General features: G+C 43.7%; 1 protein-coding gene across 6 annotated transcripts in view; it reads right to left on the reverse strand.

Annotated features, from left to right (window-relative positions):
- The window catches only part of GALNT9 (polypeptide N-acetylgalactosaminyltransferase 9), a 681070-nt gene that overhangs the window by 208953 nt on the left and 447107 nt on the right, over window positions 1–25010 (reverse strand). Inside the window, exon 1 of one of the 6 annotated variants that reach the window (XM_034791123.1) lies at window positions 7546–7915. The exons of the other annotated variants lie outside the window; for them this stretch is intronic. Within the exon in view, the coding sequence (XP_034647014.1) occupies window positions 7546–7789 (244 nt within the window). The 5' untranslated portion in view covers window positions 7790–7915. Of the gene's footprint in view, window positions 1–7545; window positions 7916–25010 lie in introns of those variants that run through there. 6 annotated transcript variants of the gene reach the window in all.

Below are 25010 nucleotides of genomic sequence, written 5' to 3' on the forward strand. Positions count from 1 at the left end.
TCAGAGCACCCTACATTATTTTCTTTTGGTCCAGTTTACTAGTATTAAAAGAAATGATGGAAGGGACCAACAAGTGCAAATCCACAAACAAAAAAAGGATGCCACATATAGTAAGAGAGCATGTGCATTAGAGGGGTTAGAGAAGGGCATTAATAAAAGGGAGATTTGTTAAAAATGACTTATTTCTGTTCATTAGATTCATAAATCTTATTATTTCCTTGGAAAACAGCCATGTGCTCAGTGCCTGAAACTGCATTTTTTAAAGGATACTCTTGATTTTTCACTTTCTTTATTTACTTTAAAAACAAACTAACAAAACAAGAAAGCAACAACCATCCAATGGTTTAAATCACCGCCATGTTTTATGGTCAGTATAAACCCTTAAATCTGCCAGTCAGTTGACACAGATGAAAAAACCAAATTGTATTAGCTCTCCACTAGAAAAATGATGGTACTTTATGTACTATCCAAACTCTAACCAGATTCACAAAGAAATTGAACAGAACAGGGAACATCTTTTCAAATGCAGTAAAATAACATCAGTCAAATAACTATTTTTTCTTTGGCACCATTGTAAATGTTAATTTTAATATTACACAGTACAAATGATTCCATTTCTATATGTTAGACAGAAAAGTCATAAACAAATGAGTCAGCCATAAAACAGTTACATGATTTATGTCAGAGTATGTTTGCTTACCAGCTACAAAGCAAAAAAGAACACATATATATTACATAGAAAACCACTATTAGTATATCAGATGCCCAATGCAGTAAGATATTTTAAATACTTTAATCAAACCAAGATGGTGCCAGTTTTTTTCATAATTTTTATGAGTCTAAATGACATGGGCCGCCATGCTATTATAACAACTGGAGACTTTAATAAAAGTCTAGACCCAGTTCTTGATAAATCTTCTCCATCTCTATATAAAAACACAAATACTCATCAGGTACTTCATACATATATGGCTGATTTAGGCCTACAAAATGCGTGGAAATTCTACAGCCAGAAACTATAGTCATCGCCCGCCCCTACCCGCAGCTCATTCAACATATTCTTAGTTGAATTTCTTCGTATCACAAGACTATGTCTTAGTGCCACAAGACATGATCAATTTTGTCACTGACTGTTGCATTGTTATTATTCTTATATCTGACCATGCTCCTAAACAGATGTCTTTTAAGCCCCCAGGGCATGTACCCTCAACTAAAATGTGGAGATTAAATACCTCTCTGCTGTTTGATACATCATTTGTTAACTCCATCCAGCCAGAGTTAGAATTTTTTTAAGAATGCCCCCCACCACTTCATCAGCTCCCACACTTTGGGAAGTCTTTAAAGGCTTCATCAGAACCCATATCACTTCTTACAGCACCTTTAAAAAGAAATGGAGGGAACACAGAATTGGTACCCTTGCAAAGGAAATTAAGGCCTTGGACGTACACTATACTTCTGCCCCGTCCCAGAGAAACTCAGAACCCTTATCAATCTAAGATATGAAATCAACAAACTTCTGTCCAAATAGGCTGAGTTTGTTTTATTCTGTTTGAAGCAAAACCACTGGGAATCTGGCAAGAGAACTGGCAAGCTGTTGGCACACAGACTTAAGCAAAAGGCTAACAGACCTGAGACTACAGCTTTTTCACATAGGCTAATGGTAATGGGTCTCATTAATGCTAACTACAGTTGGTAACTCCCTTGGGGCTACATTAGCTCATATGTTTTGGGAGTGCCCCTGTATCAAGAATTTCTGGTATGAGGTGGGTCAAAGGACCAATTTGATATTGAAGTTGAGCCTTCCCTCTCCCCATCTAAGTTTCATTCTTGCATATATTCCTAATACCTGGAGATTACTTGGTAACAAGGCGGCATGGTTCCAACATGCAGCTTTGGTCGCTAAAACAATTAATCCTGCAAAAATGGAAAGTAATCCCCACCAACGATTGATGTGTGGCTCAGTGATACAACTGACCTTGAAGCTAACAAACGACTGGCATTCCTCAGAAAGGGAATGCCCAAAAAATTCAAAGCAATTTGGACTGCCTTTTTAGAGGTCTAGGATTAATGTAGACCCTGTAGATAGATATGTCGCTTCCCCTCCCCTCCCTTTACTCTACCCCTCTTGATTCACTTAGTGTATTATGATCAAGCGTGTTGAATTTTTATGGAGCCAACCCCTAAATCCACTCTTCATGTTTTTCCCCTCAAATTTTGAGGGGGTGAAATCCTGGCCCAGTTGAAATCATTGGGAGTTTTATCATTGACTTCAATGGAGCCAGAATTTCACCCTCGGACTTTAAGGGTCCAATTCCCCACTGTGTTGTCATTTAAAACCATGCAAAGTGGGTGCAAATGCTACCGTTCTGATTGGGTTGTGTTTTGCATGAAGCTTTGTGCAGGTAAATGACTACGCAAGGGCCAAAGCAGTGAAGATTTGAGCCCTAAAACTCTTGAAAAACCATGATGCATTGTGTGGTCTTGATTCTCCTCTCATCAACCTAATCAAGAGTGACTCAGCTGAAGTCAGTGGAGTTATACTGTGGTAAAACTGACATGAGATCAGAACGAAGTCCTGGAGCCTCTATAATTATTTTGCCACATGGAAGGCCAGATCTGAAGCAACGTTGATTTCTACCAGCTTGAGGAACTGGCTTGAAATATGTAAATATTTATCCTATGCCATTTGACTAACGGATAAACACAGCACAGCCTTTTTAATAAATCTACTTTGATACTTTCTCCTCCTGCCTCCACATCACCCAATTCTGCAGTCCTGAAAAGCTCCCAGTGGCACTGCAGGAATGAGCCCTAAATATTATGAGACAAATGCACGGCTGAGAGCAGTCCCCCAAACTGAGTAGCTGCTTCTTGAGAATAATTAAGTGCTAATGTTATCAGATGTGTGTTAGCATCACAGGATAATCAAATTAAATAGTTACAATGGAAGACTCTCTCTGGTCTCCGAAAGGAGCAGTTTCATTAATGCAAAGCTAGAAGTCACACTTAATCCGCCCTCTTGTACACATGGCTTTGCCTCTACTTTCTGCAAAGGAATTACCCTTCATCTGAAAGACTCTAGCTGTAAAAGCTTCTTTTTGACAAATCTGATGTGGGCATTTAAAATGATTCATTCGCATCCCGTTTCCAACCCTTATAACCCATATGGAAATTTGAAAAGGCTCATTTTCAACCAGTTCCTAGCCTGCAAAGGATAAACTGTCCTTTTAAAAATACTGCTGTACCTCTTAAGTATGCAGATTGCCCAACTGAATTTTAAATGCAATCACTTTGCTTCCAGTACACTCTAAAATCAGGAGTCAGAGCCTGCATGAATCAGTCGTCTGTGTCCAGGACTTGCTATTTACATAATTTTAAGTCTGCGTGCTGCAATTATGTGAAATGTCCACTTCTTCCCTCCGTGCAATACATATGCAATTTAAGATCCATTTATCACACTGAAAATTGCCGTTGTATTTAATCTTCCCAAAGAGAACAAAATCAAATTATTATGTGTAAAGAATGATAATCTGCTGAATTAAAGAGAATATTCAAAAGTTATCCCTCCATGTCTGCAACCTAATAGGGCAAAGAGGTCTAATAAGGAAACCATGGGTAGGAAGGCATGATGTGAGCATACATAATGAGAAGATGAAAACTCTCTTAATCTTTTCAGATTGAATGAAATCTAATTACATGCTGTATTGACTGTTGTGTATTTCTGGAGAGAGACAGTGAAAAGGGAAAAAGGCTATTACAGTAAAATTACAGTCTGACCCTTCAATTGCTTTTGGCACGAAAGGTTATGCACTAGTTGGGGATATTAAACATTTTTCACTCTCTATGGTAAATTATTAGCAACAGAGTCAGATGCAGAACTAATTAGGGGAAATCTAGCCAATTAAATCTTGCTGCAAGATAAAAAACCAGAATGATCAGAAATTATCATTATTCTATTTCATAAATTGCTGTCTGTTGTTCCTGCCATAATATCAATGTTGACGTTTAGATAAGTAATAGTCACTGAAAAGAAACATTTGAATAAATTTAGGATAATACATAGATTGATGAACTGGAGCTAAAATAGTTCAATGTTCATTACAGATGATATTTTGAAAGCCATGAACTTAACAGATTTATATAAACACTATCAAGTAAATTCTATAGTCACGTGATTCCCCCTTGCTGCCTTACTTCTGCAGCAAGCAGCAGCTGGGTATGCTGGAAGCTTTCAGAAATACGTATTTTCTAAGACTATGGGAATTCAGAGGATCAGTATATTGAAAACAATTGTATGTTTGCACATTTATACAGGGATGCCTGGAAATATTTATTCATACAATTCTAAAAATTCTTCCTGTTTCACGAGATATATAATTCTTAGGATTATACTTCCTTGCAGTGGCTTTCACATAGGAACTTTAGTATAGGCATCTTTGTGGGTGTTGCATGGATGAAGGGATATTGGTACATTTTATTCAGAATTGAAAGTTAATATGGTTGTTGCCTGTGGACTTCAGCTGAACAGTTTTGAGCGGGCACATGATACACACGTAACTCTTCTCCCCCCCCCTTTTTTTTTTTCTTTCTAGAGAAGGTGAGTTCTAAGAAGTATGATGACATTTTCTTGGCTGAATGGAAACAAATAGGGGAGACAGGTTTTTTGACCAGCAGGTTTCAAACTATGAAGTTGGTCTCCCTGCGGAAGGTCCTTTCTCTATGACTGGCGCTTCAGGCAGGTCCATGGAAAATATAAATGAGGTCTTCCTTGTTTAGGACTAAGCATAATCAGAGCCCAGTATGGAATACTGGGGTATTCCTTATCAAATACTAAGTCTTCAGTAGATGGTACTTCATTTGCTGAGACCAAGGTGGAAATGACTCAACAATAAGGAGAAAAATGAATGAGCTGGCCAGACCCCAGTCCCCATCCTGAGCTGCCATTACTCAGAACTGCCACTGAGGGCTCTGAGATTTAACATGTACAGGGAATGCAGGATCAGAGCCATTCTGGTTACAGTCTGCATTCCCAGTGGATCACTGGTCCCAATAAAAGAGAACATTAGAGAAGGCCTGGGAAGTCTCTCTCACACCTTAGAGGACAAGTATTATGACAAAGTTTGGGAAACCCAGATGTAGAGCAATAGTGTAGTGTGTACCAGGATGAAACTGCACAGCTCTGGAGCAATTTGAACCTGAATCTAATATCATGGGCTTTCCCTAAGACAGTACATAACTCATTCATAAACAGACTTACTTGCAATTACAGTGTCAAAGCAAAGTGCTTCCTGCTAAATCATAGAATATCAGGGTTGGAAGGGACCTCAGGAGGTCATCTAGTCCAACCCCCTGCTCAAAGCAGGACCAATCCCCCACTAAATCATCCTAGCCAGATTTTTTTTTCCTGTAGATCCCTAACTGCCCCCCTCAAGGATTGAACTCACAACCCTGGGTTTAGTAGGCCAATGCTCAAACCACTGAGCTATCCCTCCCCCCATTAAAAAATAAAGCACATGAGCCTAACCCAAACATAGATGGCCCGATTCTGAATGCACTTATACCAAGGCAACTGGACTGATTTCAGTGGCGCTTGGCCTGAGTATTCACTTATGTAACTTAGCAAAGGCCCAGAGACTTTTTGTTGCCCAAATGGCACGTAATACAAATGGATCCCCCAGACCCAGCAAATTGCCAACAAAAACAATCGAAATTACAAAGAACTTCCTGTTTAATGCAAGCCCACAGCAACTACATGCCATGGTGCCTGCCTAGCTCTTTATGCCTGGCACACTGAGAGCTCCCATTGACTTCCAGAGAAGTTATCAAGCAGGACTGATCTCACTGGTATTAAGATTCCACCTAGAATCACACCTTATGCATGCAGTTACCTAAAAATCAATGCGCTAAGAGCCAGATCCTATCCCCAGCTCATAGCTTAATTAACTGGGCTGTTGGGGATTTTGGCTTGGAAAGAAGGAATCTGCCCCACAACCTGTGGCACAGCAGCAGAACTGCTCTGCAGCCACTACAGCCCTATGGCACCTGCACCCACACTTCACTGGGTGAAATATTCAGAGGAACAAGCTCTGCTCTTTCCCATCCTTCCTCAAAACAACTCTGAGCACTGGAGCCCAGAGCGCCTCACACAGCCCACTCTGCTGGGCGCAGGGTGTGGACTGATCCACTGCAGTCCAGGCCCCCTATTGCCGGGGTGCAGCTGGGGGGCAGGATTTGTCCCTAAATTTGCTTATTCTTGACATCTCCTTTGAGCTGTTAGTAAAACACCCAACTGTAGACACAACTCTCTCATGCTCATTTGTGTGTATTTGCATGTGATACACACACACACACACACTTGCATGTGTGAGGGAGGTGTGGGGGGGAACAATCTGTGCTATGTTATTACTTGCCTGGGTACACTACTTATTACCATAATAGTCTAAACTGTTTAGATTTATACCGTCATTCAGAAAATAGCAAGGGGAGGAGAAGGCAGCAATACACATTGACACTAACAGAGTTTTTCTGCATTTTGGGGCTGCAGCAGCCTTTGTTAAATCAATGTTATGATTAAGAAGATTCTTACAATCCAATTGCAAGCACATTTGCTATAATTTAAAAATATGTATAAATTCTATCTGGCACTAAATTTAAGGCATATGTTACATTATATTGTAAATGTAACATTTATTCCTTCTCTCTCTTCTTGTCCAAAGCACTCATGTATTTAATTATATACTTAATCCCCCAGTATTTCACATTCAGCAGTTTATGAATCTTTGCAAATTTCAATGCACTTGTCATTCAAGAAGCAGTTTCTGTATGAAAGACTAGTAGTCCTGTAGTAACTTTGATCAATTAGCATGTTCTATCCATCATGGAACATGATCTCACTGGTATATCTAATGAGATTTTTCAAGGCTGGTGAATCAGAATTGAGTCCAGTAAAAAAAGTGGTGCATGCTTTGTTATTTCCTCCCACCCCGCAAGATCTTATCAGATTTAAGTGCCAGTGTCATTAAAGAACCACATGGTACTATCAACAACGGGACAAAAGATGCATACTCTAAGAATGTAACAGACGTGGTTTTGAAAGTAAATGTTGAAACCAAACATGGCAATGTGAGTCCAGGTTATGCACGGATTGCTAATAAATCCGATAGTTAAGTCTGCGCACGTGTGTACACACACACAGTTCCCATCCACCCCTTAACTTTAAAAATATTTTTTCAGACATGTGACCAACAAACTTTGGGGGCAAACTGCAGACCTGAAAACGGGAGATAATTCACAACTACTCCTGGACACACACCTCCCTTTCCCGCTCTGTTCCCGTCCACCTCCCTAGCAGCTACCTTCACACCCAACAGGCGATACTGACCAGAAGCAGATGTGGGAGTCCTCCCCCTCCCCAGCGGGCACCCAGGGACCCCTCCCCACGTGCTTCCCTGGTCTGCTGGAGGCGACCAGCTCTGCCCCGGGGGGCAGCGAGCTCCAGGCCGGGCTCTACGCCTGCCGCCCGCCCCCCGCCCGGGAGCCGCTCACCATTGAGCTGGTTGTACACCACTTCCTCCAGGTGGTCCAGGCGCTGCAGGATGGACTCCCGCTCGCTCAGGCCGCCCAGCCCCTTGGCGTGGCGGCTGCGGAGCCGGCGGTCGGCGCTCCGGACGATCTGCACCAGCTCCGGGGAGCGCTCCTGCAGCCGGCAGTACACGGAGAAGAGGATGATCCCCACGAAGACCAAGATGTTCACCGTCAACAAAGTTTTGATTTTCCGTGCCACCGCCATGGGAGCCGCCGGGCGTGGGGAGCCTCAAGGCATGGCAGCCGGAGCGGCCCGGGCAGCGGCGGCATGGACGGCGGGCTGGCCCCAGTGCCCCTCGGCCGGCGGAGCGGAGCGGAGCGGAGCGGAGCTGTCCTTCAGCACCACGCGGGCGGGCGCTCCCCGGGCACGCGGCTCCCCCCTGCGGCCAGCGCGGAGCTGGGGGGCGGGATCCGGCCCACGGGCCCCTCAGCGGAGCCGCTGCCCCCGCCCCGCCCCTCCGCCAGCCCCCGGGCTCCGCGCAGGCAGCGGCGCGAGAGGAGCGGCCGGCCCCGGCTGGCTCCGGCAGGCAGTGAGTGGTGCGGCGGGCTCGCCCCGCGCCCGCCGGCCGCCCCCAACGCACCGCGCCGGTGCGAAGTGACGCGCTCGGGAGCCGCCCGCCACAGGCCCAGCCGCTCCGCCCCTCGCGGCTCCTGGGGGGGCGCTGGCCGGACCCGCTCTGCGTCCCGTCAGCCGGCTCGCTCCCTGCGCCCCAGCCGGGGGGGAACCTGCTCCCCTTGGTGCCGGCATGCGGCTCCCCCTCCAGCAGCAGGGCCTGGGAACCTGTCTCTGCCGCTGGAGAGCCCTGGGCCGCATCCCAGGCGGCAAACAGCCCCCGGCCAGCCTGCCCGGCTCCACCTGCCACAGCACTGGCTAGGAGGGTGACCAGCTGTCCCGATTGTATAAGGACAGTCCCGATGTTGGGGTTTTTTTCTTATATAGGCTCCTATTACCCCCCACCGCCATCTCGATTTTTCACACTTGCTGTCTGGTCACCCTACCTGCTGGCAGAGAGTCCTCGGGAGAAGAACGGGACTGAAGACAAGTAGAATCATGGAGCCCTAGGGGTTAGGAAGGACCCCACGGGTCATCTAGGGTAAGCTCCTGCCAAGAGGCAGGATTCCTTGTGTCTTAACTATCCAAGACCAGTGTGCCTGCGATTGCACCTGACGATTTCTAAGATAGTCAAGCACCAAAAGCACATGGGATCCCCCTTTCTCCCCCCAAGAGGTTAGAGATGACTGGATTTCCAAAACACCAAAGGATTTTGTGATTTCTTGCATTTAAACCAACAATCCTAAAAATTCCATTCTTTTTGTTTGCTACTAAGAATGTCCTGCCCCAGCCAAAAAAACACTTAGGACCCAGCCACCTGGAGCATCCCACAAACACAAGGAGAAAGACAGTCTTCTAAAGTTCTCAGGGCTGAAACTGTTTTAAAGACATCACACCTTGAATTGCACCTGGAAATGAACTGAAGTCAGTGTGATATGCTCCCAGCAAGAGGTAGTGCTAAGCAGAAGGCAGCTATATTCAGCACCAGCTGAGTTTCCTAATGATCTTCACTCATAGTTAGGGTGACCAGATGTTCCGATTTTTTAGGGACAGTCCCAATATTTAGGGCTTTTTCTTATATAGGCACCTACTATCCCCCACCCATCCCGATTTTTCACACTTGCTATCTGGAGCTATCCCAAGTGGTGCGCATTGACTAGTGATCCAAGCTAAAGGAGAGAATAACTGGGAATAGGTCTGCGTTCAAAAGTTTCAGCCTTCTTGCCCAACACAGAGGGAGAAAAGTACTCTAGGCCAGTGCTGCTATTTGAACATCCAGTAGTTGCTAAAGATCCCACAAGATCTCCAAGCTGTAAGCCTCATTAACAAAAGATGGACAAACCCCTTCAGTTAGCAGCTTCTGACTGACTTAAGGACTGAAAATAATAACATCCTTCTGTGCCCATACCAGTGCAGTCTAGCAGCTAAGTAGTGCTCTGCCTCCAAGTCAACAGAAACCTCACTGGCTCTATCCGTCTTTGAAGGCAGACCCGTAAGGTAGCATAATTGTGCAAGGTTGCTAGAATGCAGATCCACACCAAAACGCCAGTTCTGAACATCCATAAACTTTGAGCTGTTCAATAACTAGCACATCCATAGATTCCCAGGGCCACTTTCTGTGCTGTGTATCCTAAGAGACACAGTAGAGAAGACGCTGCCCTAGGGGGAGCGGAGGGAGGTTGGCATTATCCCACGTTGCCCTGCTGCAGGGGTCACAACCCCAGTGTAAGTTAGAGCACCTTTGAGGCTGTTCTAATTTACTGCAGCACAGAATCTCCACAGCATTCCATGCTACACACCCTCCTACACCCAGTATGCCCCTTATATTGGAGTTTGCAAGGTGTGCAGGACCACTTACGATCAGCCCTATGCTACTGCTGCGTTGGGGGAAGTCTCTCCTGGTCCTTTGTGGCACATTTAGGTTCCCTATACAGTGAAGCAGAGGGCAGAATTGGCTTAATAGATTAAAGCTATTATGACAATTTAGTGCATTATGATAATCTACTGTGACCCACTGCATAACATGGGCCACAGAACTTTGCAGCTTTACCACGCTCAAAGAGGTGTCTAACTATATAGATCAGGACAGGATTGGGCTATTTTGAATAGGCTAATCATGCTTATACTACACAAAAATTAACCTCCCTAAGAATATATAATGTAGGGGCTGATCCTGATCTCACTGAGGGCAAAGGCAAAATTCAAATTGACTTCAAGGATCTGAGTTTTGTAACTTTCCAGTGACCAACTTATGTTTTCATTATTTTAGTACTATTTTTGTTACAAGTCTGTCATAGCAGTTATATTTTCTTGGAAACTACCAATTTGATGTAAGAAAATAGACTGAACTAATACTCAAACGTAGTTTATTAGATGCCTTTATGTGATTTAATATATTATAGCAACACCTGCTGGTGCTGATATAGTTAAGAGTCTGTCAGCATCAGTATTTCTGTTACAAACTCCAAGTTTGCAAGAATTCACTTTGGATTCAGACTTGCTAGCAGGCAATTGGTCCCAGGAGTGAATAAAAAACACCTCCTCCACCACAGAAGTTTACCACGCATGCTTTCTTTTTTCTTTTTGTGTTCCACACTGTAGCTTTAAATGGGTTCTTTGAAAGGCATAATTTCATCCATAATATGGCTTAGGCCATAACAGTATTTTCTTTTGTTAAGTAAACATTTTTACCTGGTTAGCTTTTTGTGCGTATGCAGTAGTTCAATAATAGAAATACGCTTACATGGCTTTGCTCACTTGTCTCTGGCTAACCCCCAAGTGCTAAAATAAATAAATAAATATTATCTAATTCTTACATAGACCTTTTCATCTGCAGATCTCAAAACGCTTTACAAAGGAGGGCAGTTTCATTAGTAGAGCTGACCATTCCATTTTATGACAACTTTTCAGATTTCAACATTTGTTTTCATTTCATATTGGAATGAAACAAAACCTTTCAAATGTTTTCATGAAATGGAACTGTCAAAACAGCTGTTTTCCTCTCCAGAGGGTCAGATTTTCCATTCTGCGCTCTCTCTCGCGCTCTCTCTAGTCAGAAGAGCCAGGATAGCTCTGGACTCAGAAACAGTCCAGATGAAAATCTGGTTGAAACTGACATGTCTCTGCACAAGATTTTGGCTTCAGTGAAACAGCATATTTTGGTGAAAATACATTTAGTAAAAAAAATTCCAATCACCTCTGATCCTCATTTTACAAATGGGGGAAACTGAGGCACAGAGCAAGGCGCACACCCTAGGTCACCCATCTGGCCAGTGGCAGAGCCAGGAATAGATTCCAAATCTTCTAAGTCCCACTCCAGTGCCCTATCCACTAGGCCATACTGCCTCTTGTTGTGTTTGTTAATTACTTCTCTACCTCCACGAGTCCCACAGGGCTCAGTCGTCTCATCCATATTAATATCTATCTGAAGCTGCTGGGAGATGTCACAAGACACCATGTTGTGTAATGCCACCCATCTATGGATGCCCCCTAGTTCAACATCTCCTCCTCCATCTTCCAGCTACCCCAGTGCCTTGCTAAAATGAGCACCCAAGTGAAGAACAGCAGGCTGAAGATGGAGATAACAGCAGGCAGAAGAAAAGACAATCTGTCAGAGGTGTCACTCCTAATGCATTGAAGATGGTTCATAGCCTCATGGCTTTCCCAGAAACTGAACCCAGGCCTCTCGTAAGCTGACCTGGCCACGGTGATCCATGCTTTTGTGACAAGTCACAGGTGAAGGCTTAATCTTCCACAATCTCCTCCTGATCTCTCTTCTTCAGGAGTTAGGGAACTATTGGGAGCAGAGCCCTTTCTAGCTGTGGACACAATGGAATGGATTCCAGCAGGAGCTCAGAATGACCAGGAAACTCATCACCTTCTGGACAGAATGTAACACTTCCTCAACTCTGCTTTCCCACACAATAATCCAAGGGATTTGGAGGGTCAGGGGTTGGGACCACGAGCTCCTCAGAACACTATCTCTGTTGTAGCTACTGCTGATGGCATTTCCAGCCCAGCACACCTCTACGCGGGGGGGGGATTGGGTTTTGGGGTAGATTTAAGCATGTATTATTTTCCTGTGTGTGTGACATCTAAACATATCGTCTAAAAACTATCAATGCCACTTCCTCCAACATGCAAACAAGCAAAAAATGATGCTGTAAGGTTGCAATCATATGATATCACCAGACGGTAAAGGTGCTCCGTACCTCACAGAACTGAATCATAACTTAGCACTATTCTCAGCATCCATCATGGGTTACGTCTCATCTTTTCCAACCCACTAAACAGTAAGTTATTCCTTGGAAGAGCATCCATGTGTCTTGTTTTGTACAACACCAGGCACTCTGCTAGGGCTTACAAAATGATAAGTAAATAGAGTTGAAATTTTTTGAATTTTAATTTTTCATCTAAAAATTCAATTTTGACAACCCTACTCCCAAAAAGAATTGGTGTTTATTTCATCTGTGGGAAGGGAGGAGTTAGTACCAACCATCTAGAGGGAATTTTTTTATTATTATTTTAAATAGAAAAACTGCAAAAAATTGACCTTTATGAATTTTTTCCGGTCAGGCAGAGCATAAACACAGTCCTACCATAACTGGTTTCAGCTCTGATTGAGCAAGTAAAATAACAAAAAAGTCTTCTAATAAAGCCTATTTAGCACTAGTATTTGAACAGTGAGGAGAAACACGTTAAATCAGTATAGGGAGGACACTTGACAGTGTGCAGTATCCTGGTTGGTATGCCCACCCCTCTTACTTTCACAAGGCTCTGACATTCGAGCTCCTGCTTAACGAGGTTCTTTCAACTGAGGGTGACCCCTCCCTCATTTGGGACAGGTTAAGCCCAGTCCTGCTTTCCTGTATTCCTACAATAATTATAACATTGGTAACCATATTTCACTACCCCTGCATTCAGTACTAAGATCATTTGTACCCAACACCAGCCAAAGTTGATCACTTTGACACAGCTGTATCTGATGAATATGTAAACAGAGCAGGAGCAAACTGTATTTGCATGAACAAATCCATAGTCTCTTCCTCTCCCAGCTGTCGGAAGCATTCATTCAGACCCTGCTTACATTTATGCTTTGCAATTAAAAGGTAAACATCCTAAATTCTATGTTAAATTACCAACTCATACAATGCTGATGCCCTCAACTTGTTGTGAAGAGGTACTGCAGCACATACAATAATTACAATCTTACATTTATATAGCATCTTTCATCCTAAAGAATTCCAGAGTCTCTTTTCCACAGGGATTGTTCTAGCCATCCCTAGGCCAAAATGCAGCAACTATTTGCTATATTAAACAATCGTTTGGGAGAGGAAATGGAAGAATAAGGCAATACTTTTTACAGTTGATACTTACAGGGGGAATTTAGGTGACTATAATATAACTGACTCAACTGGGTTCTGGAATGAATACCCTGACTCTTATGAAGAACATCATGGGATCTTTAATGAACAAAGGTAGTTTGAAATGCCTCCTCTTCAACCTATTTAACATATATGGCCTCCATTACCATAGTATCTGATGTTACACAATCTTGTTATCCTCTACACCCGTCTGAGGTAGGATAGTGCTATTATCCCCATTTTACAGATAGGAAACTGAGGCACAGGAAGACTAAGTGACTTGCCCAAGGTCACACAAGAAGTCTGTGGTGGAGCATGGAATTGAATCTGGGTCTCCCAAGTCCTAGACTCGTGTCCTAACCACACCTCATCCAAAAGATAACGGGGGGCACTGGCTTAGTGCTGACTCAGTAGGGAAAGTGGTACCTAAAGCGCATCATGAACACCACCACTTCCTGCAGCACCCTTGCTGTTCCTTGGAGGTCTCCCATTCGAGCCGTGATCTAGCCCAGCTCTGCTATGCTTTCAACACAGTGCAATATGGATGAGGGCATGATGTTCTACTGGTACCCTCCTCGTTGCCTCAGGATTATAGAGCTGATCCTGCAGACACACACACATACTGGGAATGGTGCTTGCTACTGTGAGCAGCACCGCTGACATCAATGGACCTATGAACCACATTAAGCGCAATGCCAGGCAGTAAGGGATTGCAAGGCAAGTCCTATTGGTAACTAACTCTTGGCTTTTTCCAATTCCAATGAGACCACTTAATATTATTCTTACTGTAGATTTTAACAGTTAGTACAAATATGTCCTTTTTGTTTTAGCAAGGTGTCTGTATATCACTATTTTCCCTCTCTTACTGTAATGTATTAATAAGTTTCCAACACACCTGCCTGTATCATAATTCCAAACTGTATCATGGGTTCCTTCCTTCTGAAACTGCAAGCTGATCTTCAAGCTGGTGGAAATGCATTAAAGCAGTCCCAGCTATCAAGGCTGCAATATAGAGATGCATGACCAGCAGATTCCACATATTACAAGTACAGGTTTGATCTGCAGATGGGATTTGCAACTAACTGCTGGTCTACAGCAATGTGATATACCTGGGCACGAAGGCTTCAGTACTTAAGAAACTCCAGCTAGTACAGAATGCTGAAGCAGGTCTCTTCAGCAACACACACTGCTGTGAGCACATCAAACCCAGTCTCTGCTCTCTACATTGGCTTCCCTAGATTATCAAATCAGGATCAATCTTCTCAGTCCTTATCTTCAAGGGACTCCATGGCTCAGATCCAGGAGATCTGAAAGAGCTTGATGCTCCAGGATGAATACCATGGTTGACAACTCTGCTCCTCAGGCACAATGGAGCTCTCTACAATAAGGATAAAGTGCATCAGCGTGGGACACAGAACTTTCTTGAGTCATGGTCTCAGACTGTAGGATGAACTCCCCAGGAACCAAGGACCATCACCAATCTCATCACAGTCCATGCCAAGGGCAAGGTGCATTTCTTTGACCTGCCTTCTCGAACATAAATACACAGCAACAGATATATTTGAGGAGGGAAAAAAAACCCTACCTAAAGAAGACACTCCACTGCACATGCTTCTTCCCCTGGAGAGAGGATGTGAGAACAAACAACACATAGCAAAAGGGTAGTCACATTGCTTAATGCACTACTAGAAGGAGCTCAGATACTCCAGTGAGGAGTGCTGAATAAAAACCTACATAGAATAGAACAATACACATAGCAGTGTCACATGCAGATCTAATGCTGTCATGTTCATAATAATACACTGCTGATGAGCAGTGTACAGACAGCGCAGTAAATAACACATAGATAAAACCCAGCAATAATCTAAGTACACATTTCAAAAGACAATAACCCAGCCACTGCCAGGGCTAAAATACTCAACCCACATGCTTACACTTTACAAGGCTCTCAATTCATTTATATGATTGCTAGAACTCATGCCAATTTTTAATATAGCTCACATCTTTTTAGACAAATTGAGACCCTTGTTAATTTCCCCTCTGTTATTGACTCCCATCAAGATAGTACATGTTAATATGCTAAAATAGATTATTCACCATTAAAAACTTTCCAGTTGCCTTAATCATTAGATCTTGCCCTTTGCCATATCACGAGCCTGATGTCACAACAGAAAAAAGTTTTAGCCTTCACCTAAACACAAGTTTCAAGAAAACCCCTCCACCACTCAAGCCATAAAGAAGGAGGTCATGACTCCCCTGAAGAATGCTGGTTTGTGAGCCCCAGGTTGCAAACCAGAGTATTAATAACTAAAAACATTACCTCCGAATCCCCTATAGTGTTCCCTAGGAAATCCTTACAGTAAGCGGAAGATCAGGTAACATTATCTAGCTACCGAGAGCAAAGCTGGAAAGTCTCTAGGGGCAGCTGCTATATTTATAAAGTTTCTGGTAAAGAAAATACATAAAAGAGAGCTACATAAACATAATTAGATATTGAGTTAATGCAGATACAGAAGCTACGCCATCATCTTCCTTCAAATCCTTCTTTAAAACTCTCCTTTGCCATGATGCCTACACAAAATTTGATAAGGGTTAGGCAGCTGGTGTGCTGAGACCCCCAGCTATCACACTGACGAATACTTTCTTATTGTTGCCTTGTGCTGCCCATCTGTCTGTATCCACCTGCTGCCTCCTGTCTTACCCTTAGATTGTAAGTTCTCTAGGGCCGACACCATGGTTTTGTTCTGTGTTCGTACAGCACCTGGCACGGTGGGGGTCCTGGTCCGTGACTGGACCTCCTAAGCATAACCATAGTACAAATAAACAATAATAAATTGTCACGCAATTCATCATTTTAGAGAGAGTCCTCCAGTGGACACCTATGGATGGGTAGCAATAGCCATACACCAAGGTGCAGGTTGGCATAGTGAGGCTCCAAGCTTCCTTGATAAAAACCCATCTGTTCTTGTCCTTTTTTTGAAATGGAGCTAAATAAAGTAGCACAGTCAGGATGAGGGGAAAACAATGCAAGGAGATCATGAGCCAGGCACGGAAGCTTTTTTATTTTTTAAACGGTTAATCACGGACCTTGTTGCAACTTAGAATTTTCACAGTTGGCTTCCACAGTGGAATTTTATCACAGGCACCTTGGTCATCGTGGTACTTCAGGAAGTGCCATCTGGGTCAAATTCCATATTAATGTCACACTCTTATATATCTGTCCTTTTACCTAGATGCCTTTTTTACAGAAGGAAGCAGTGCCAAGAAGTGGGGAAAGTAGATTTTAGCAGGCTCGTCTTGAACATGGGAGCTCTCCACTGTAACCAGCAGAATAGCCAATAAGCTACACTGGACCCCACATAGGTTCACAGATAGCGAATCTGACTGGGAAGGATGCGATCACACACACACGCAATTTAAAGGCCATGAAGGTGAAAATTAACAAGAGGCTAAAAGAGTAGACAACGCAAGTTACTAGAAGCAGGGATAATTGTAGACGCTGTATAAATGCAATGAATTGAAACCCTGAATAAAAATTATTCAGGTTTTCTGCCTTTCATGCTTTTCCTCCCTTATTTTCAGCAGGAGATGTATTAGTGCTGGGGTCAGAAATTAGTTTGACTCTAAATTAGGTGATTAGAAGGTCCATGGGCCTAGATCTTCAGCTGGTGTGTACCAGTGTAGCTCCACTTACGTCAGTGGAGCTGCGCCAATATGCACCATTGTGAAGATATGGGCAATGGCTGGCAAATGTCCCGTTTTCATTCCTATGCTTTGAGGTACCCAAACATTTTGGAAGTGTTTTTGTCTATTTCCATTAGATTGTGTGCATGTATGTCTACAATATAGAGTCTATTCTATTCTATACAGGTTCTTATACCACCTTCATCACTGTGGTACCTCAGGTCAAATCCTGCTTGGCTTGCTCACACGAGCATGCCCAATAAATTGAGTAGGACCACTTGCATGCCTACATCCAGCAAGATTTAGCCCATAATGTCTTAAAATCCTGATCTCAAAATGAACTCGGTCCTGGGAGACCCCAAGGCATACATGTAGACCTACAGGCTTCAATGTGAATCTGTCGATGCAGACCCATTTGCAGGATTAGAGCCTAATGCAGTATTTATTTATTTACTTGTCTATATATCAATGCACATTATTAAAAGATGTGAAGCCCTCTAGCAAAAGCTCCAAAACAAAATTAAGGCAAGCAGCCAGTTATGTCAAAGTCACAGGAGATTAAATATTCTAAGTGCAGCAGCAAAGGGGCAATGGCATTATTACCTTCCGACCCGCAGCGCTGGACCCACTGCTGGCTTGAAACAATACAAATAATGAGATTTTTAGATTCCATTTATTTTGAAACAACAACTGGCAGCTTGAAAGAAGGAGACATGTTTCAGCAAATAGACTTGACACTGACATTTTTAGCAAAGACTAGCTGTGTGGTGCCTTGTTGTTGGGCAAGTCTGAAGCCAACGTGTGCGCTCTGATGTGGTTACAATATTATTTTCAGGGGCACCGTGCGTGTGTGAGAAACAAAGAACATTTTGTGCATTCTATGTCCGCTTTTAAAGGAGCAGTTCCGCATTTTTAAACAACACAAACCCAATCCTTTCTAGCAGCGAAGACTTTCTAATATTTTAAATGATTATTAACTATCTAAGAAGAGAATTATATGTAGGGTGAAATTCCACCCTGGAAATTTAGCCAGTGAAAAGCCTTGACAGATGTGGAGGGGATGACAAATCCACTTTTAATCGATCGATAGGAGATGTATTTTAAAATGCGCCAAATAACAGGCAATGATTCCCGATGCAAAAGGTTTTTTTTTTCCTTTTTGAAAAAAGAATTTGAAAATGAGCCAGTTAGTAAGCAATGAACAGTTCAAATTAAATTAGGATTTGCACATTTTAAAGCAAAAATAGACACATTTCTGGCCAAAAGCAGTTCTGGTTTTTGCACTGAACACATGCAAAATCCCCATCTTCTATGTATCTTAGATACCTATATGGCTCCCATCATCTCACAATTTTTACTGAATTTAGCCTCACCTCCGTGAGGTAGGTGAGGTGCTATTGTCCCGATTATACAAAGGAGAACAGAGAAACAGAGAGGCTAAATGACTTGCTAAAGATCACACAGGAAGTCTAGGAAGGGACAGGGAACTGAATCTGGCTCTCTCAAATCTGATGCTAGTGCTCTCTCTCTTTCAGTTGTGTATTGATTTATTATTTGTGAATTTGAAATGGCTGCAGTACCAATGACGTAGACCCTGATCCTGCAAACACTTATACATATTTAACATTAAGCATGCAATTAGTCCCTCTGACTTGAATAGCACTACTTGCACAGTAAAGGTGGAGCACATATGAAAGTATTTGCAGAACTCAGAAATCAATCACCAGGCACTACACCATCTCTGACACAGTTGACCTACAAAACACAGTGGGCACACTTAAAAAGTTCCTCCCACTTGTAGAAGTAGTACAGTTTCCAGCAATATTACCAAACTAAAATGAGGAATTACTACTTGAACCAATAACCTCTATGCAGGTGGAAGAAACCTTTAAAGCGTGTAAGGCACATGTAGAAGACATGATACTTGGGAGCACTCTTAAGGTTTTATGGGCACTTGTTTGGGATGACATGAATGTCCCGCTCCTGAGCAATGTGATCAAATCAACTTCATACCAGTAAAACATATCACACTACACTCTCGTGCAATCTCTTATTTCAGTGCTAATGCTATTCCTGGTAATAGCACATGATGTTCATCCATCGTTATCGATGAAGACCTCAACAACTCATTCTTTCGATGACTGGGCTCTATGCGTCTGAAGATGACTGATCAGTCCGATTCAGGTGTGGAACTGATCACACATCGGGCAGACATATATTGGCACTGTCGATGGTGTACGAGCAGCTCTGGACTTGCGCAGCTCACGCTTTTTTTCAGCCTCAGCAATACGCCTCGCCACAGAGGTATTACTGCCTGTGTGAATGAGGCTGTGCCATGGTGAACGGTTCAGTGCAAAGGTTTCCCATGTGGCGGTGTTGATCTCGAAGGACTTCAAAGAGGTCTTCAGCGTGTCCTTGAACCGCTTCTTTTGTCCTCCATGGGAGCGCTTTCCCTGAGTGAGTTCTCCGTAGAAGAGCTGTTTAGGAATGCGTTCATCTGACATTCTCACAACATGTCCGGCCCACCTGGTCTGGGCTCTCATCAGCAATGTGTGAACTGATGGCAGACTGGCTCTAGTAAGGACATCAGTATCGGGCACTTTGTCCTGCCATCTGATTTTTAGAAGCTTTCGCAGACAGGAAATGTGGAAGTGATTGAGCCTTCGTGCATGACTCTGATAGACAGTCCACGTCTCGCAGGTATACAGCAGAGTTGGAAGCACCACTGCTTGGCAGATCTTCAACTTCGTTGGTAGGCTGATTCCCAAACATTGGAGCGCAATCGGCCAAATGCAGAGCTGGCTTTAGCAATTCTGCAGTTTACTTCATCATCGATTGACACTGCTCCGGAAAGGGTACGCCCAGGTACGTGAAGTGGTCCACTGTCTGAAGTCTCTGTCCATTTACAGTGATGGACGGTTCTGAGTACGAAGCATGGGGAGCTGGCTGGTGCATGACCTCAGTCTTCTTGATGTTAATGGTGAGACCGAAGTTATTGCATGCAGTTGAAAACTTGTCCATACTGGCTTGCATTTCTGGCTCTGTACTAGCATTCAGAGCACAATCATCAGCAAAGAGAGTCTCGAAGTACAGTTTCCTTCACCTTGGTGATTGCATGCAGTTGCCTCAGATTAAATAGTTTCCTGTCAGTTCTATACTTCAGGCCTACTCCTTCAGTGCAGTGTTGAAAGGCATCAGTCAAAGTGGCAGAGAATATCATGCTGAACAAAGTGGGTGCTAAAACACACCCTTGCTTGACGCCATTAGTGAGTGGGAAGGCCTCAGATGTTTCACCGTCATCCAGGACACGAGCCATCATACCGTGATGAAATCGACGTACTATTCGTATAAATCTGTCTGGACAGCCAAAATTTCGATATGATCCTTCACAGGCCCTGGCGACTGACAGAGTCAAATGCTTTCGTGAGGTCCACAAAAGTTGTGTAGAGTTCACGATTCTGCTCTTGACATTTCTCCTGTAGCTGACGCACAGTAAAGATCATGTCAATAGTCCCACGTCCCTTGCGGAAGCCACACTGTGATTCTGGCGGTAAGCCCTTCTCCAGGTGAGTGATCAATCGGTTCAACAGAACCCGTACAAGAACTCTCCCTGCTGTAGAAAGCAGCGAGATTCCACGGTGATTGTCGCATACCTGGTGATTGCCCTTCCTCTTATAGAGGTGCAAGATGGACGCGTCTCTAAATTCTTGTGGAATGGTTCCCTGCTTCCAGAAGGACTGAAACAGCTCAGTGAGTTTCTGTAACAGCATGGGTCCACCGACTTTGTACACCTCTACTGGTATGGCATCTGACCCTGGGGCTTTGCCACTTGACAGCTGATTGATAGCTTTCTTCACTTTGTCCTCTTCTGGTGAAGCATCCATGGAGTCATTGACTGCAACCTGGGGCATCTTGTCAATGGCCTCATCATTGATGACTGAGGGGCGATTGAGAATTGCTTCAAAGTATTCAGCCCATCTCTGGAGAAGCTGCGTCTTCCCTGTAAGGAGCACAGTACCATCAGAGTTCAGGAGGGGAAAGCTCCCAGAAGACTGTGGACCATAGAGTGTGTTAAGGGCTTCATAAAACTGTGGTAATAGCACATAGACACATACTGAACAAGGTACATTGTATCTTCAACACAATTAACAGGGTATGGTGCAGGGAGGCCTAAGGCATAAGACTGGGATTCAGAAGTCTTGCTATCTAAACTTTTGCATTTGCCACTGATATAATGCGTCACTTGCTGCAAGTCATTTAACTTCCCTGGTCGTCAGTATCTCCATCAGCAAAATGGGGAGAGCTGTATGTACACATTGTGGCTATGGAAGAAGAGGCAGGATTTGCACCTAGGTCATTTCAGAGAGAGGTAAGCAAGGAGCACGCATATCTTAAAAATCATAAAGGATGAAAAATTAACCAAGCTGTGAGCTGACACCACAAGGAGGACAAAGTGAGTAAATTGTGCCTATATAGTGAGCATATGTAGGCATACAGTACACAAATATCTTAAAACCCCTTTAGCTTTAGTGGTTAGGAAAGCTCTCTCTTATTTATTAATCCTCTGGTGAACACATAGATTGAGCCTCTTTCCCTCTTTAATTAATATTGCTCTGGGCTAGAAAGTTGAGAAGTTTATTTATTTATTTTAAGAGAAAAATATTTCTTACCTACTGAGTTTTTCCAAAGCTCTCACTGCTCTCCTGGAAAAACACAATGGGTGAAACCCTGGTCCCACTGACTTCAATGGGCCAAGGTTTTACCTAATATATAAGTAATTTTCATTCACGTATGTTACTGTGTATTGCATGTACAATATGTTTAAAGGTGATGAGCTGTACAGTCATTTCAACCAAGGGAACTAACATTTTATGCCAACTGTGGAATGGTGTCAGTGACTCCATGAGGCGCAGTGTCACGGTGTGGGACTCACCCCTGCTGTGCCTCCTGCTGGTCATCTCAGAGAATTAGCATTTCCAGCCTCTGGAGCACCCTCTGCAGGCCGGTGTCCCGCTGCCGCTGGCCCCCATGTCCCCTTGTTTTTGGGGTGCTGCACCCTGGCAATACCCCCATAGTCTCAGAGTCTCCCCACCCAGGGGACCCCCCAACCCTCTATCCCCACCTTGCCTCAGTCATGGGCTACTGCCAGTCACCATCTAGCCCCCGCTCACTGGGGCAGACTGCAGTTTAAAAGCCACTCATCATAGGCAAGGGGGGTTTTGGACCTGCTGCCTCTGCCTACCCGTGGGCTGCCCTCTGCAACCTCCATACCGAATTGGCCTTCCACTAGGCCGCAGCCTGGGGGGTTTCCAGGCCGGAGCTCCCCAGCTCCCTTGGCCTTCCCCCAGCCCTGCTCTACTCCAGGTACCTTCTCTCAGCTCTCTGCAGCCAGGTCCCTCCCTCTCAAAGTTAGAGAGAGTCTCTATCTCTGGCTTCTGGCCCCAGCCCTCTTATAGGGCCTGCTGTGGCCTGATTGGGGTGTGGCCCAGCTGCGGCTGCTTCCCCAATCAGCTTAGTAGCTGCTTTCTCCTAGCCACAGCCCTCCCCAGGGCTGCTTTTAACTCCTTCAGGGCAGGAGCGGGTAATCATCCCACTACACACAGGCAATGAAGAATCAGGCCTATATTTCCCACCTAATAGTGGGAGTTTCTTATCAAACGTGTTTTATGTGTGCCTGATAGTACTCTCGCACCTGTTTTACAGCAACATAACTCTATTAACTTCAGTTGAGTTATTCCTGATTTACACAGGCCAGAGGTCAGCCTCTGGCCCTGGGTGTTTTACATCTGGCAGGTTGCAAGTGATGAGTTATGGGGTTTTTAGTGCTGGTCAGACCACTTTATCCTTTGGGTTGGTGGTAGAGTGTCCTCTTCAAAGATGATATGGACAGTCCCTGTTAATAGATGGCCTACGTGGAACGAGGTGGTAGTCTCAGTCCCGAGTCACAATGGGGGCTGATGTTAGCAGTCTCAGAACAGAAGTCAAGGACTGAATGGCCATGGAATCTGAACCACCTTTCCATTCTTAGACTGGCCCCTCCATGTCAGAAAGCTAGAATGGCAGCTGCTCTACTTGTGTGTCTGAATCTGCTCTCTCACTCACATTTAAGCTGAATTCAGTGGAGTTACTTCTGATTGACCCCGGTGTAGGACAGCGCAGAATCAGGCCCCATACCTGTTTCATGGGTTAACAGGTTTTCAAGACTGTCATTGTAAGTCTTTTGACCAACTCGACATTTATTTAAAACAGAGGTTTCAACTGCTATTTAACAAATGGAACACTACAAGAGGCAAGCATTACTGCTTGTTAGTATGGATTGCTCAACACAATTAATAAGGTACCTTGCCAGAATAAATGCTAAAGGAAAACTTGGCTGATAGACTAAGGTTACTCAACTTTTGACGAAAGGTTAGGGGAATTTGCTTGAAACAGTAATTGTCTGCCACATGAAATAGCATGACTCTTTGTATATAAGTAAGAGAAACCATAGTATGAACTGGAATAGGGCAGGGTAGAGCTAGAGGTGGCCGGCTTAATATAGAGGAATCTAATGGACTCTGCAATAGAGTCTAAAGTAGATTGGATATAGAGTAGTTGGTACCGGATAAAAGTAAGTGAATACAATAAATTCAAGTCAATCTTTGATTTGTCTGCAGACATAACATCCGGGACTGTCATCTTGTCAGATCTTAACAACTAAGCAGGACTGGGTGTAATCCGTACTTGCATGGGAAAGCTTTTAGGCGTTACAAAAAAGTGAAGTGGATGATTCATCATGTGGCACTCTCCCCGGTGAGCCAGTACTGAATCAGTGTGATTCAAGAAGCACCACGCTGCTGGAGGCACCCTCTTTCAGGTGTGTTATAAAAACATGGTCATGACCAATAGCACCCATTTAAGATCCTGTGGCACATTATGCAAAATAGGGGGGGTTAGCCCTGGTTCCCAAGCCAATTTCCAATATGGGTAATTAGCTTCCACTTATCCCCATGTGCTTTGCAGTGTAAGTTAGATGTGGTAGTCTTCACTTGTCCTAAACCCTTGCACACTGTTGCTGTGATCTCTGTTCTGCACCAGAGGTGGCCACATTTTAGCGATGAGTGAATTGATTGCCATGTTTAGAAAAGTGTTTTGTGAGCCTTCAGGTTCTAGCTATTGCTAAACTAAGATGCTACATATCTAGTTATGTACACTGGATTACTAAACAAGATGAAAAATGCTTCCATTAGCAAATGGAAAGTTAAATTATATTGTAGGAGCCTGATCCAACACCCACTGAAGTGAATAGGAGTCTTACCATTGCCTTCCATAGGAGCTGGATTGGGCCACAGATTGCTACAGGGTTGGTGCTGGCTGCTTATTTCATGTCGTCTTTTTAGTCATCCTAAACTCCATTTCACTCTGTTTCTTTTTCTCCACACCAACAATTTCCTTAACATTTTATCAGCAAGATGTGCACAGCACCTAGCACAACGATGCTCTGATCTTGGCTCGGGCCCTCTACCATAATACAAATGCTAGTAATAAAATATTAGCGATAAGAAAGAAGATAATTTTCACAATAGTATTTACCCTGTGGCAGGCTTAAAACAATACAATAGACCACTTTTAAACGTCTTACTCTAAAAATAAGTGAACTGAAGATTGCCATTAAACATTACAATGCTACCATAATTGGAAAAGCTAGAGAGAAGGAAGAGATTTAGTGCTGCGACAATCCTCTGCAGTGGAAGTGTAAATTCAGTTAATTGCCATTAATTGTACACAACATCAATGTAAATTTATGCATGAAAATTGAATAAACAGTACTGAGTCTGATCTTCCTG

Source organism: Trachemys scripta, chromosome 15 (assembly GCF_013100865.1).
Source record: "Trachemys scripta elegans isolate TJP31775 chromosome 15, CAS_Tse_1.0, whole genome shotgun sequence".
Taxonomy (NCBI): Eukaryota; Metazoa; Chordata; order Testudines; family Emydidae; genus Trachemys; species Trachemys scripta.